Here is a 13,858-nt window from a genome sequence, read left to right on the forward strand (position 1 = left end):
CTAGTAATACATGGTTGCAATATGAAGGTATTTTGTTTTAAACATTTAAACTAAGAACAAAGTTGATGCAAATACTGGATTTGAGTTCATGTGTGTTAATCCTGCTAATGACTTACGATTGAAGTAAATCTTATAGTACTCCGTGGGGTTTATAATAGTAACTTGGCTGAATTCTGTTTGTAGAAAGTTGCATGTTTGGAAGTACTCTCATATACCTCAAAAGAAAATTTGGCCCATGATGGTCTTTTCATAAATGGTGTTGTATGGCAACTACTTTTTCTCCCTCCTCCCCACTCTCCCTATTTCGGTCTGGATTGTTTGGGGTTTTTTTGTTTTTTGTTTTATTTACACAGTTTAACCTTCTCCAGGGAATCAAATTACAAAATTTTACATCACATTCTAGGTTCATTGCCAGCTTTAGATAAGGTTGGAACAAAAGAGAAAGGAGAGGAAAGGCAACAAAAAAATTCTTTAAATTGAGGTGGAAATGCAGCACTCCCTCTGTAAGTGGAACAACCGTAGATTAACTGGCAGACTTACCTGCCTAAAGACAGAGAAATAGATCTCAGTGTTTGGGGAACTGGTAAAAAAGTCATACTGTATTCAGCTCTCTGGCAACAGTGGTAAAACCAGTGGGTATATGCTTCTTTGATCACTGAAACAAAATTCTTTGCTGTTCATTTAGCATTTTAAATATATGATTCAAGAACATAGCTTTTCTGAAAAGTGCCCTAAACAAGAAAGAATGCAGGTATGCAATGTCTAGAATGTCGCTCCTCTTGAAGTGTTAAAAAAAAAATAATATATATATCTCTCTCTCTTAAAAATTCTCCGCGTGACTGTTACGATCAACAATTTGCACGTGTTCACTTCAGGGCAAAGCATAACTATAACATGCTAGTTTGTGGTGTGCTTTTTTTTTTTTTTTAGTGAGGTATAAGATTACATCTAGGTACTCTGCATAATTATAGCAATGTTATGAACAGTCTGTCTGATGATACTCTCTATTTAACTCCTTGGTTTTCTCAGGTCTGAGCCGAGATACGAAACTTGCCTTGAGCTGACACTTTGCATACATAGTTTTAGTATAAGTACAGCTTTTCTTTTCTGTGGAATAAACTGTATTTTATACCAAAGGAAAGACTACTTAGAGGCTGTGTAGCGTGATCTAAATGGACTGAAATACATATTTTTTTAAAAAAACCCACTTGTTTAGATTGTTCAGGGTTGTTCTTGGATGCTGCTAAAAATGTTTTCCTGCCAAATCAAAACTTAGCAATAACTATATTTGCCTGATGAGCTTAAACTATATTAGAAATTCTTAGGTTCACGCTGCACTGTAGAGCTTTGGAGCTGCAGCTCATACATCTTGGGCTGCTTCGTTTCACCTTTGATACAGCTCCTGGTTGACAGCTAACTTGGTTAGTAACCCATCATGCAGGTAGAGATACTAGAAGACATTATTCTTCTTGGGGTGAAAAAAAATGTGTGTCTGTGCCTGCAGTACCATCTTGAATGAACGAATCTACTCTCCGTAGAGTCTTAGCCTACAAGCTGTATAAAAAAAGGGGTTGGAGGCTATAAAATATACAGCATAGACTTTGGAGAAGTGAGCAGTGGGTTCGCAGGTGGGTTGCGCTGAGGCCTGGCAGTGCTGGCTTTGGCAAGTCCTTTTCATTTGACGTGTGTTACTGGTGTAAATTTGGATTATCCAGAAGCCCTTGTGCTAGCACATGCTTGTGCCAATCATGTGCTGTAGTCCCGGTTTAGTTGCTACACTTGAGCCGAAGGCTAGTTCCTCCGGCAGATACAGGTCTATCAAAGTCTGTGGATCCACTTATACACCCATATGTACAAGTATGAGTTTCTTTTTATCTCTTTCAGTCCTTCCTGAATGAATAGTAACTCATTCTCCCCTTGGATGCTATCCTACTCTGCAGAATTATTCAGTTTTACTGCTGCAGGTTATAATGTCATTAATCTCTCAAGCTGCCTAATCCTTCAGTTAACATATGGCTTAGTTTTTCTTATAGTCTTTCTCTAATATATTTCATGGTAAAATTTTGGTGAACACAGTCGTTGTGGAAGTAGTTTGATAAGTGTTTGGGAAGAGGTTGGGTTCTTTTCTCGCTTTTTTGTTTTTGTTTTTGTTTTTGTTTTTTCTTAGAAACTCAGAATAACTACACCTCCCTGACCGCACTTTTTGTGACAATACTATTGGGATTAACTGTCAGTGCGTAGCTCTTAACAAATGAAATCTCTGAACAGTTAAAATGTGTGAAATTAACTGTGTGCTTTTTTGTTTGTTCTTTGGGTGTCGTATGACTGAAAATGACAGTTTCTAAAGATTAAACGCAGCGACGTTTTTCTCAGATCCATTGTGGCCTTGGCATTAAAACCAGACAAAAATTAAGCATGTTATCTACCACAGTCCTTGTACGTAAAACTTCAAATCACTATAAAACAGGAATGAACTTTTTTACCTGCGGCAGCTCATGTGAAAGGATGATTTATGCATTAACCTGGTCTTCCCCCCACTCCTCACACGTGTTCTTGCCTGTAGACTTCATGGAGTAATACTGTGGTTCTCTCCAGGACAATTCATTGGTTGTTAATTGACTGTAACTTTATTTGAATGTAATAAAGAAATAAGAATCCTTTAATCTTATTTATACTTTGGAGACCTTTTTAAAAGTTATTTAGCTGTTTTTTATAGGTTTATGCAAACAAGTTTTGTGTGGCTGTTTCACTTAAAATGAACTGGTTTACTACTTTTGGTAGCACTGCAGATCACGAACTGAGAATGCATACGTGTATGTTTGTCTTTAAGGCCATGGTAGGTGAGGAGTGTGTAGGTGCCATCGTCTGCAAGCTGGATATGCACAAAAAGATGTTCCGCAGAGGTTATATAGCCATGTTAGCAGTGGATTCCAAATACAGAAGAAAAGGAATTGGTAAGAATAGCCTTTTTTGTTATTTCTTACTTAAATCCTGTAGTTGGGATAACTGTAGCTGTCATAAAGATTTAAGCAGAACTGAACTTCTAGATGTGGTGCTTTGTCTGTCATCCCTGCCTTACTCGACCACACGAGCTCCCCAGTGGCTTTTTCTATTTTGTTAAAATAACCTGAAATGCCCTATGAGACTTTTATCTGGGGTATGATAAAGCTAAAAAGAAAGGCAGTCAGCAGCCCCTTCCCTCTGCCTGGTACCGCTGTCACGTAACAACCGTGGGAATTGCTTTGCATTTCTCTATGTGCCCTCATCGCTGTATTTCTGTTATGTTCAGTCTGTCTTTTTTCAGTGGACTTATCCTCTGGCTTTCCCCTATCAATTATGCATATATTGCCTGTTGGGGAGAATGTATGTTGTTCATTGTCGTATTAATAAGTGAAGAAAAACAGTTGGGAAAAATGTTGGGAAGATACATGATAAAAGAGATCACTCTGGGCAGGGAGTTTTTCTTCCCTCGTTGATCAGTTTTGCCCCAATGAAGGGATTTTCATTCCAACACCAGTTATCCTAGTTGGCTTAATTGAAGATCTGTTCTTATGGAACTTAATTTTTTTTGGTGCTGGTTTTTGTGAAATTACATTTTGTAACATATTTTTAACTTAAAACGTAGACGTCAGCGTTAAAGCCTAGAAATGTGCTTCACCGCTCATTCACACGGAACGACTCATACTTTTGTGATTAAAGACAGAAAATTACTTGCAGTGGAAAAATACGGTGATGCGTTGCAGAATGGTACCATTGTGCTTGTTCTCTTCTTACAAAAAAAAAAAAAAAGAAACCACCTCCAAAAAACTTGAAGCACTGTGTATTATCATGGCTATTCAAGCAGTGCAGATTTTTTTATTTTTTTTTTTTCTTCAGTGCAATTCAAAAGCCATTGTTGCTTTCTGTAGTGGAGCAGAGGGAAGAGGATACTGAGAAATCACTGTCTCCTTTTAGCTGAGTCATGAAGTAGCCTGCCATAATTTAATTGCAGGTGCTTGGTTTCATAAGTAAATAAGTAATGCTGTTATTATGAAGATCTCTGCAATATTTTTCCCTTGCTTTGGTCAGTTTGTTATTTTTGAATTATATGAACAGAACTTATATTTAAAGCCTTGCTTACTTTAGCGTTACTTTTTCCTACATTTGCCACCTTGCTGTTTCTCAAAGTATGCTGTTAATCTGAAGACTTGTTTTAAATGTAGTACAGTTTTGTCGTACGTTCAATGAAACTCTTAATTGATTAAAGTTTTGAGAATACTTTAAAACATTCTCTAGATTCCTTGGGGTTTTTTTTCCTTTTCCTTAGCCTTCTTATGGAAGTGAGATTTATGCAATTTCATTGAACAGCAGTTTTTTCCACTAATAACTTTGAAATCAACTTTCAATTTCACCCCAATGCTACAGACAGGTAGGGACATTACATTTGTAGAACTGTTGTGAACTAGATGAAAAATAATGATAAAGAATTAAAGTAATGCTTGACTGAGGGGAAGGGATGGGCTTCAACCGTATTATTAGATACTAGCAAATCCAAATGGGAGTGAGCCACAAGAAAAGTGGTTTCATAAGTTCTGTTACTAATAGAAGTATTTGTTTTAGTAAGAGGAAATTCCCTTGGAAGATGAATGTCCTTCAAGTACATGCCAGCAGATTTTGACTTTAAATGCAACAAAAAGGAATGAATCACATCTTGGAAGGCTATATATAACACTATGTTAAACATAGAAGCCTGTTTCTAATATCCGTGTGTTAAAGAATCTTGCGCTCAAGCTGAGTCTCTGGATCACTTTCCAAATTATTTTAATGTTCAAACTTGAGACTGCAACTTGACTGCAACTTCTTGTTTCTTTCTTTCTTTCTTTCTTTCTTTCCTCCCTGCTTTCCCCAGGTGTCGTGTCATGTAGGTAGCACACATTAGTCATATATAAACTAGCATCTTTCGCATTGCAACTCTGACAATTACTGAAATCTGTATTTCAGGTACAAACTTGGTTAAGAAAGCTATTTATGCTATGGTTGAAGGAGATTGTGATGAGGTAAGATTTTATAATCAAAAACTTTCATAATGTAAATGGTTTGCATTCTCCTATATGTGGATTCATTTCACAGGTTTTTCTTCTACAGGACTTTTTTTAGGTGGGGAGTGGGTTGGTAAGAAGCTATTCCTTTTATAATAAAGGGGAAAAATAACCTCAGAAAAACATATGGCACAAATAGGAGGAGCATTTTCTAAATTTGTCATAAGGGCACAAATTCAGTGTTTTGGGTTTTGTTTTACTTTGCAAAGTTGCCCCAGCCTTTGGTCGCAGGCCTGTTTTCCTCCAAAGACTCTAGTTTAAGGTGCTACTGACCAGTGAAACGTGCGTGTTACATGTAATACTTCCATACTTTTAGAATTCAGAGAGATACAGGAACAGTACGTGCTGTCGTATTGCAGAATATGGTTTTATCACAAGTCATCAGGCTGTCCTGACAGTGCAGAGCTATATTACATAGCACTAACAGAACTCTCATGATTTAGCATGTCAACAAAAACTTGGAAGGAAAAGTGACTGAATGACCGTCAAACGTTCTCTGGCCTATATGTTATCAGTCTTTCCTTTCACTTGATTACAGTTCCTACTTTTTTTATATATATGTGTATATATACATATAGAGCAACTAACTATCTTTATGTGCCACGTTTAACTTGTGAGGAACTCTCCCTATATCCATTCTCCTTAATCCGGTTATCTGTCCCTTTAACTTTCATCTGCTTGGTACAATGCAATTGTTACCTTATTCCTGACCCATGAGCACTGTGTCATTTCAGTGTGTCATAGTTAATGGTCCTTTGATCTCTGTTACCTCATTTCAACTGCTCCCTCAATTGTCCTACTGCGGTGTGGTGAAGTTTAGTATGCAAAACTACAATTTGTGTCACAGGACTTGTGGTACATACTCTGTTTTTCCACTTGTGTTATACCTCTTGCAGCATCCTCGCATATGTTCTGACTTCATTCATTATTTGAGATATTTATGCTTCCTGTCATATTCCTTCATGTCTCTGCTTACTGGTATCTTGTCTTTTTTTTTTTTTTTTTCCCCTCCCCTCTATAATTTATGTTGTACTCAGGCAGTGTAGTGCAATCTTACAGTTCTGTAATTCTTCAAGTTCTGTGTTTTGGCTTGTTCCTTCTGTTATCATATGTAGTATGCTTTGCTCTAATCTGTTTTACCACTTGCTACATTGAACTAATCAAGAAAAGTTTTTAGTTTTTTTCCTCTGTTTTTTTCTCTGCTTTCCACTATGTTCTTGAAGTCATTTGCTGTTGCTAGAGTATTCAAGATTTTTTAAAAAATTTAAAAATAATTGAAGAATGGTATCACACTGTTCACATCACAGCTGGACAATTGAGGTGCAGAAAAGTGAAGTGAATTGCCTACTGTTGTTACAGTGTCAGTAGTAGAACTGGCTATTTCTACTCAAGCTACCAGAGTTGCAGTAGTTACCATATGACTTATGAGTGTATGTGTACTATTTCTCATGTAACTTCATTTTTAAACAGGACTGTCTAAGAGATATATGCGTAATGATACTTCCTGTATCTGTCTTTTTTTCTACTGCTGTAATATTAGTCCAAGAGTCCTTCTTACTGTTTTCTTATCTTCATAAAAATGAAATAAATGTGATAAGGATTGCAAGCTAGTCTGCAGTAAGACCTCATTAAGTCTTAGTCACAGATTTTCATCTATGGTGCTGTATAAATGCTTCGTACTAAGTGCATAGGGTGTTTTTCAGAGACTATTGCTGTCCCTCTTTTATCAAATGTACTACAGTTCAAGCTCCTTGGAGCATGTGCTGGACGGGCACAGGCATGTTTCAGTTCCAGTTTGGAAACTGTGTAACTGTGTTTGTGGCATGGTGATTCTGAACTAATTACGCCCTGCTTCTTGGGGGCTTTTGCATCAGCTGAGTCTTGTGCTGGCACGGAATTTTGAAATGGGAGCTCATGATGCCTGGGCAATGTGAAGCACAAGCAGAGTATATTTCTGACTTTGTACACCAGACAGCAGAGGCATACCCACACTGATTTGACATACTTATATCGTTCTTTTTCACATACGGGTTATCTGCAGCCAAATAGCCAGTGTTTTCATGTTTTCTTCTGTTCTTTGCCACCAAGTGTATGCTTCTTCCAGATAGACAGGGCACAAAATAATGACGTTGGTTACTTGTACCCCACGTGGTGTGTTGCTGAGTTTTCAGTCGTGACCAGAATCTGAAAAACCCAACTAGCCACCCATTAAAAGTTCTGTCCGACAGAGCTAAGGCACTTATCCTCACCAGTTTTTACAAAAGTTGTTGGGAGAATAGTTTCTGGCTTTCTAATTGATGCCTAAAGCTGATCAAAGCAGTGCATCGCAGTAATTTGTCTATGTGAGGCGTGTAAATAGTTTACTCATCTCTGCTGTTTCTTAAGATATTTTTCTACATCCCTTAATAAAAGTGTGATGAAAATAAAAAGATACTGCTACTTGATAAAAGATGAACTGCAATTCAAAAATATGCTATTTTCTGAAACTTGCTTGGAATAGGATTAAAATAATGAATATGCGGCTGTGGGTGTCATGAAAAATTTCCAAAGGCTGCTTGGGAACTCTTCCTTTCAATCTAATTATGGAATAGATGCAGTAAATGTACTTAATTTTAATAACTTGTGGCATATAATCTGATAAATACTTTGTTCAGTGTGTTACTTTTCAAAGTACCGTAGATTGGACTTTTGAGGTATCAACATTGAGTCCTGAAAAATAAAGGATATATACAGCACCACAGAAGAAAATCTTGAAAAATCACTATTGATGTGCTGGCATTTCAACGTATGCTGCAATATTTTAGTGATTAAGGACACTTTCTTTCCTGCAAGCTAATTTACTGGGAATCAATTAAGCCAGAACTATGGAACAAGTGACTTACAGTGCAAGCTTCTGTGGTCAGCCAGCTGCCGAAGAGGTAGTTTATGCTATATGCCGCGCTTCAAAGCTGAGAGGCAATATCCTACCAGCCAGGGGTTGTCTCCTGGCTTGAGAAAGCCATGGTGTAAGTGAAGAACAGAATTGGCTGGGGTGGAATCTGTGCGGAGGGGAGGAGATGACCATGGAGCTGGCCATGGCCTGTATTAGAATAGAAACAAGGGAAGTGATCTGCTGTTGGGGGTGGGTGGTTGAACTAGAAATAACCTTCAAGCCTGAAGAAAGTACTCAACAGCGTGCTTTGAGGTGAGTTGTCTGGATATGACATAACAAAACTTGAGGGATCTTTGATTTATTTTTTTATATATATGGGGTTTTTTTTTCAAACCTTAGTGACTTTCTCGGGCATTTGATGTTAACGAATTCTAATATTTGGGGTATTGAACTGGAGGTTTTCAAGATTATGATGGCCTGAGATTCCAATAGGTCATAATGATTTAGAATTCCTGTATGAGCTGGTTGCATAGAAATGTGAGCTATGGAAATAAATTAGGTGAAGGTGAATAGTTGTGCTCCCATCTCCAAAGTTTTGAAAGTTTTTCTCTCGATGTGGAAAAGGAAAGTATGTGCTAACTCAAGCAAGTTAGGTGTCTGGCTGATTTTTGTACATTTGCTAAGTTTTTACGGACAAGCAATTTTCAAAAATGGTGCTGCTTAAGACCTTCATGTGGAAATGTTACATCCCTTAATCACAATGAGAAAGGAGGAGTTGTTCATTCATATGTAGGTTTTCCATCAGTAACAAATCACTGTAAGTAATCTACATAAGATTTATTCACTTCATATTAGTAAAATAATGTACCATGTACCTGGTAACTAATCAAAATAGGATTCTAGTAAATAGGACTTTTAAGAGCTTTTTAAAGCAAAATGTAGAATGTGAAAAGGAGTTGCAACTTCTCACAAGAATTTCCATTGAAAATTGAGGGTGATCATTTTAATTCAGTGCCACACTTGTAAAAATTAAATGTATATTTTTATATAATCCTATTTGAATTTATCAAACTATTGAAATTGTAGCTTTTTCTTAGCCTACAAATCTTCCAAGGTATTAGGTGTTATATTTTGGGTGCTACCTTTCTTTAAAAGTTAAGGCACTTAATCAGTTTAAGGACACTGGACAGGCACCCATAACTTGAGTCTGATGATATGCCAGACTTACAAGGAAGAATAGCATCCTCTCCTGTGAGTGCTGAGAGAATACTTTCCTCATTTGCTTATTGGGTTTGGCCGTATTAATTCTATGACTCGGTTCTTAAGCTTGAGTTCATTCAGAGTTTGAACTGAACAAGCTTGACCTCTCCATTTTTCTTCAGTTTAGGAATAAATTCTAGGTATGAAAACATAGTAACAAGAAACATTGCACTCTGCTCTCGCTATAGAATATTTCTTGCTTCTAAACCCAGTTAAGATTAGACAGTTGAGATAAAATGTTAGGTTTTTGAAATTTAAGACATAAGAGAAAGTAACAACCTTCAGAAAGCTGCAACTTGTGCAGAAATACTGTTAAATCCAATCAGACCTTTGCTAGTCTCCAGGGGAGGATGCGATTGTGTTACTAGAGGATTTAACAGGCGTATGTGTACCACAAAATAGACCTTGTGAGACCAGTAATAAACATAATGACTGAACGTTTGAAGCTTGATTGAAAAATCTCACACAGGAAGAGATGAATCCTTCACAAAACAAAGCTAATGAAGTTTGGATAAAATATGACTGTGTTTCCTTATTAGATAACAGAAGCACGTCTTTAGCCCTTTGAGATCAAAGCAGTATATTGAGATGAGGGAATTACTTTTCATTGTGCCGGGTCTTCCTTAGCAATACCAGAGCAAATCTCTTGGGTTTGCTTTCAAGATGAGCATTGACTCAGGTAGTGGGATTCCAACAAACCTGAATTTCAACATTTAACCACTCCCTTAAATTCAGTGATCTGCAGTGTTGGAAGTTGTTCAGCATTGCGAGATGTGGGAGCTTGCAGGTGAATACAGACTCGTTATATCACTCTGCCAGGTTACTAAACTTTTATGAGAGTGAATGCCATTTGTAACTAGAGTTCAAATAATAGTCTCCTGCACTGTCAATTTACATGGGTCAGATTGCTTCTTTGGTGTAATGCTTTGTTTTAATTTGAATTAAGAAGTTGTACAATGTGCATAGTTGTGTAGAAAACAGCAATCTTCAGGAAAACTATTTCGCTTCTATAACTAGTTATAAATTAATAGATAGCCATTTTAATGGATTAAAGATGTTAAGAATAATTGATCAAGTCACAGGACTTGATAGTAATACTCTCTGAACTGCCAGCAAGAGCAATTCAATCTCTAATTCTTGCCATAAGACTAAGAACTGAATTAGCTTGTCTTAAAGAGTGCAGATACAACAGACTGTCCTGCTGTAATTTAAGAACTCTGACTATTAGTATTTTAATGTGTGACTCTTAGTTCCTTTTTGGAAAAGGAACTACTTTTAAGTCTTATGTTTCCCCAGTGTATGTTGTTCATTGGGTTGTTGGCTCCAGATTTACTAATCTTTCACACATTCTTATGTCAAGAAGCACAAGGTGAATTATCCGTTGGAATGTGGTCAGAGTGGCTTGAAACTTGAGTAGTGGTCAAATATATACATTAAATGGATCTTAAAATCATATTGAAGGTGAGCAGTCTAACTCTGGCTGCCTCCTTCTTTTATGTTGGCTTAGCCGCTCCTCAAACTGCAGAAAACAAACTCGATGGAGAGAAAAAGGAAAGGTTTTCTACCAGGTTGCTGTCTGAAGTAGCTCAGCAAGAAGCCTAGTGAGCTGGCAGAAGAGCTGAGGGAGAATGGAAATGCAAGCCTGAAGGCAGTGGGGCTGTGGAGTACATAAAGTAGATTGACTTAAACTGCTCTACAAATACAGGCTAGTATTTTGTTCCTAGTTATTTGGGTGGTAGGGGGATGTTAAACAGTTTTCCTGCTTTTTATTGGAGGAGAAAGGGAGTCCTTCCTAGGTTTTGAGGTGGGGTAGATGACTATTTTTGGACTAGGGAAATTTCATGTATATAGCTGTAACTACACAGAGTGGGTATCAAATGCTGGTTTAGAAATAGCCATTAGTGGACTTAACACTGGCAGTGATCACTGGTTTGCTGCAGAAATTGCTTAGGCTGTATTTTCATTATATGGTATTTCTACAGTGTCCATCAGCTCTTGTTTAATACGTGAATGTACATTGTCATGGGACTGTATGTAGTCTAGTCAGCTTATTAGTTCAGCATGTGTTCTTGCACAATCGTGATCTATCCTTAATAGCAGAGTCCTTAAATCATTGACTTGGATCACAGTAAAGAGACAAAGCAAGTTTTTATCATTTGGAGTGGGTGTGCTGCTCACCAGGTGTGCCAGAGCTCTGCTCGGTGCATTTGGGGAGAAGAGGGGAAAACAATTCAGAGGGACGTACTTCAGCAGTTTTGTATTTAACTTCCTGTTGCCGCCAGTGTAGTTTTTTGCCTGTACTTGAGACTTCTGGGACAATTTTGAGTCTTTGCTTAATTTGGACTACTCTTACACTTGGTCTGAGCTGTGTATGGCAGGTCTTCCTGCAACTGAGGGGGGAAAAAGATGGAAAAAGCGGCTCTTTCTTCCTGATGTGCACTCTGATTTGAGTTTGGGATACTTGTGTTGAGCGCAACTATTTCGTGCAAACATCGGGGCTGACAGCTAGTCATAGAATGCTGAAGCTTGTATCTAGGTCTAAATCTGTCGAATTAGAGGTCAAAGATATTAAATGACCAAACAAAACCTTATGTGCCAAGTTCTTGTGACATGCAAAAGTCCAGTTGCTCATTCAAAATTCAAAGTATGTTTTGGACCCTAACGTCTTTGGTAGGTTGTTTTTAGGGTGGGTTTGGGTTTTTTTTTGGGGGGGGGAGGGATGTTGGGAGGCAGGGATTGTTTGGGTTTTGGTTGGTTGGTTTTACCCTAGCTATTAGGTAGTGAGTTGAAATACTGTTTACAGCAAAGAACTAAAATCTTGATGTGAATGAAAGTTGTTTATCATTACAATTGTTGATTAACTGCTATTTTTTTTTTGAGTGTTGTAATGGAGAGAGGTTGCTTGAGTAAGTCAGGACAAGAAAAAATTGATTGCTAATAAGCATACCTTTAATCTTTGAAATTGGTTCAGTAGTCGTGCAATTGCAACTGCTTTCTAATATGATGTTTTTTCTCTTTTTTTTGTTTTTTTTTCTTAAAGGTTGTATTGGATACAGAAATCACAAATAAGTCTGCTTTGAAACTTTATGAAAACCTTGGTTTTGTGCGAGACAAGAGGCTGTTCAGATACTATTTAAATGGAGTTGATGCACTGCGTCTTAAACTATGGCTGCGTTAAAAGAAAGCATCACATCAAGCAACTGACGTCCCAACAGCGCAGAGTTGTCCTTTGCATGCAATGCAATTTGTACAAAATTGCTTTGCAGGTGGACTTAGTAATTTCCATGCAGCTCTTTCTGTCAGTGTCTCATTGAGTGTCGCACATATTTGTTGCACTTTGGCATGGCGCATTTGTTCAGAATTAAAACCGATTGTTTCAAACTTCGAGTTCTTTTGGTACCAGCAAGATGTGCCAGTTGATAGCCAAGACATGTTCATTCATTTGCAAGTCTACTGACTGTATTGCATACACAGTGAACATTTTATCAAAGAACCTGTATGTGGAACGCGACTTTTCGTTCCAGAAAAAAGCCAATGTAGATTGTAAAATTCTATAAGTATACTAACATTTCATACAAAAATTGCCATAGTTTTCTGGGAAAAGGCTTCAATTTTAGGTTTTATTTTTCAATATTGAATTTTCCATTCTTAAATATTGGTACCTCAGTGATTAGTGAATGAAAAAATGTATTGTAGGGTGGGGTGTGTGTTACAATGAGTAACAGTAACAATTAAATTGCGTCTGCCAGTGCCTGTATAGATAAGTATATTTGTCTTCACCTCTAAGTTTGGAGTGCATGCTTTTATTCTTTTACTTTCTTCAATTGTCTTTGCAAGAAAATTTCTGCTTTTATTTAAATTCTGGATTTGATAATAAATTATTTCAGATTTTTATAATTTGGATACTTCTCCCAAATGAGGGTTTGGAAGGCCCTTCTTTTCTTATAGCAAGAAGTGTAAGCTATTTTGAAAACCTTGAGTAGCTGCTAAAAGAACCTGATGTCACCAGTAAATCTCTGCTGGTTTTGGATGCACTTTTTCCATTAAAAGAGTGAGGGACTTTTAAAAGAAGATATAGAAAATTAATGTAAATTGGTATGATTTTATTTAATCAAAATTATTGCTAGACGCTCTGAAAAACAGCTATTTTAAGATAGTTGGAACAAATTTTTTTTTCAGATTCAGATTGCTTTGCTTCAGTGTTCTAAAATGCTTCAATCTTTGGTTCTTGGTCTTGGAAATAAATTTCAAGGTGTATTGTATCCATTTTTAGCTGCTCTCATTTTCTCTAAACTTACATGAGCTAAGTTATTGGGGGATTTTTTTTCCCTCCAAATCAAAGCAGCGGGGAAGGACTTCTCTCTCTCTCTTTCTCTCTTTTTCGCATTCGCTCTTGCTCTGTTTTTCTCTCTTTTTTTTTTTTTTGTTTGTTTTCATTTCTTTAATTGGGCTTACATAAGTTTTACCAATACCCATCAATTTTTTCAGTAATTACAGCGTCTAGGCTTTCTTGTTCCATGTGATTATATAGCCCAGTTCTATGAATCAGTTGGGTGTTTTTTCACTTTGGGGGGAAAAGAAATAAAAAGGTATTAGTTGACTTGTGGAAGAACCTATGTAATCTGTGAAAAGGATGAACTCTCAGTGA

The 13,858-nt window shown here is 37.1% G+C and overlaps 1 protein-coding gene across 1 annotated transcript in view; it reads left to right on the forward strand.

The window, feature by feature from the left end:
* NAA30 (N(alpha)-acetyltransferase 30, NatC catalytic subunit) overlaps positions 1-13,462 on the forward strand; it is a 48,507-nt gene extending 35,045 nt beyond the window's left edge. Inside the window, exons 3-5 of the mRNA XM_009893961.1 lie at positions 2,831-2,954; positions 4,981-5,036; positions 12,251-13,462. Coding sequence (XP_009892263.1) covers positions 2,831-2,954; positions 4,981-5,036; positions 12,251-12,388 — 318 coding nt within the window. The 3' untranslated portion in view covers positions 12,389-13,462. The remainder of the gene's footprint in view (positions 1-2,830; positions 2,955-4,980; positions 5,037-12,250) is intronic.
* Positions 13,463-13,858: the final 396 nt, after the last annotated feature.

The sequence above is a fragment of the Charadrius vociferus genome, unplaced genomic scaffold, assembly GCF_000708025.1.
Source record: "Charadrius vociferus isolate BGI_N301 unplaced genomic scaffold, ASM70802v2 scaffold49, whole genome shotgun sequence".
In the NCBI taxonomy this organism is placed as follows: Eukaryota; Metazoa; Chordata; class Aves; order Charadriiformes; family Charadriidae; genus Charadrius; species Charadrius vociferus.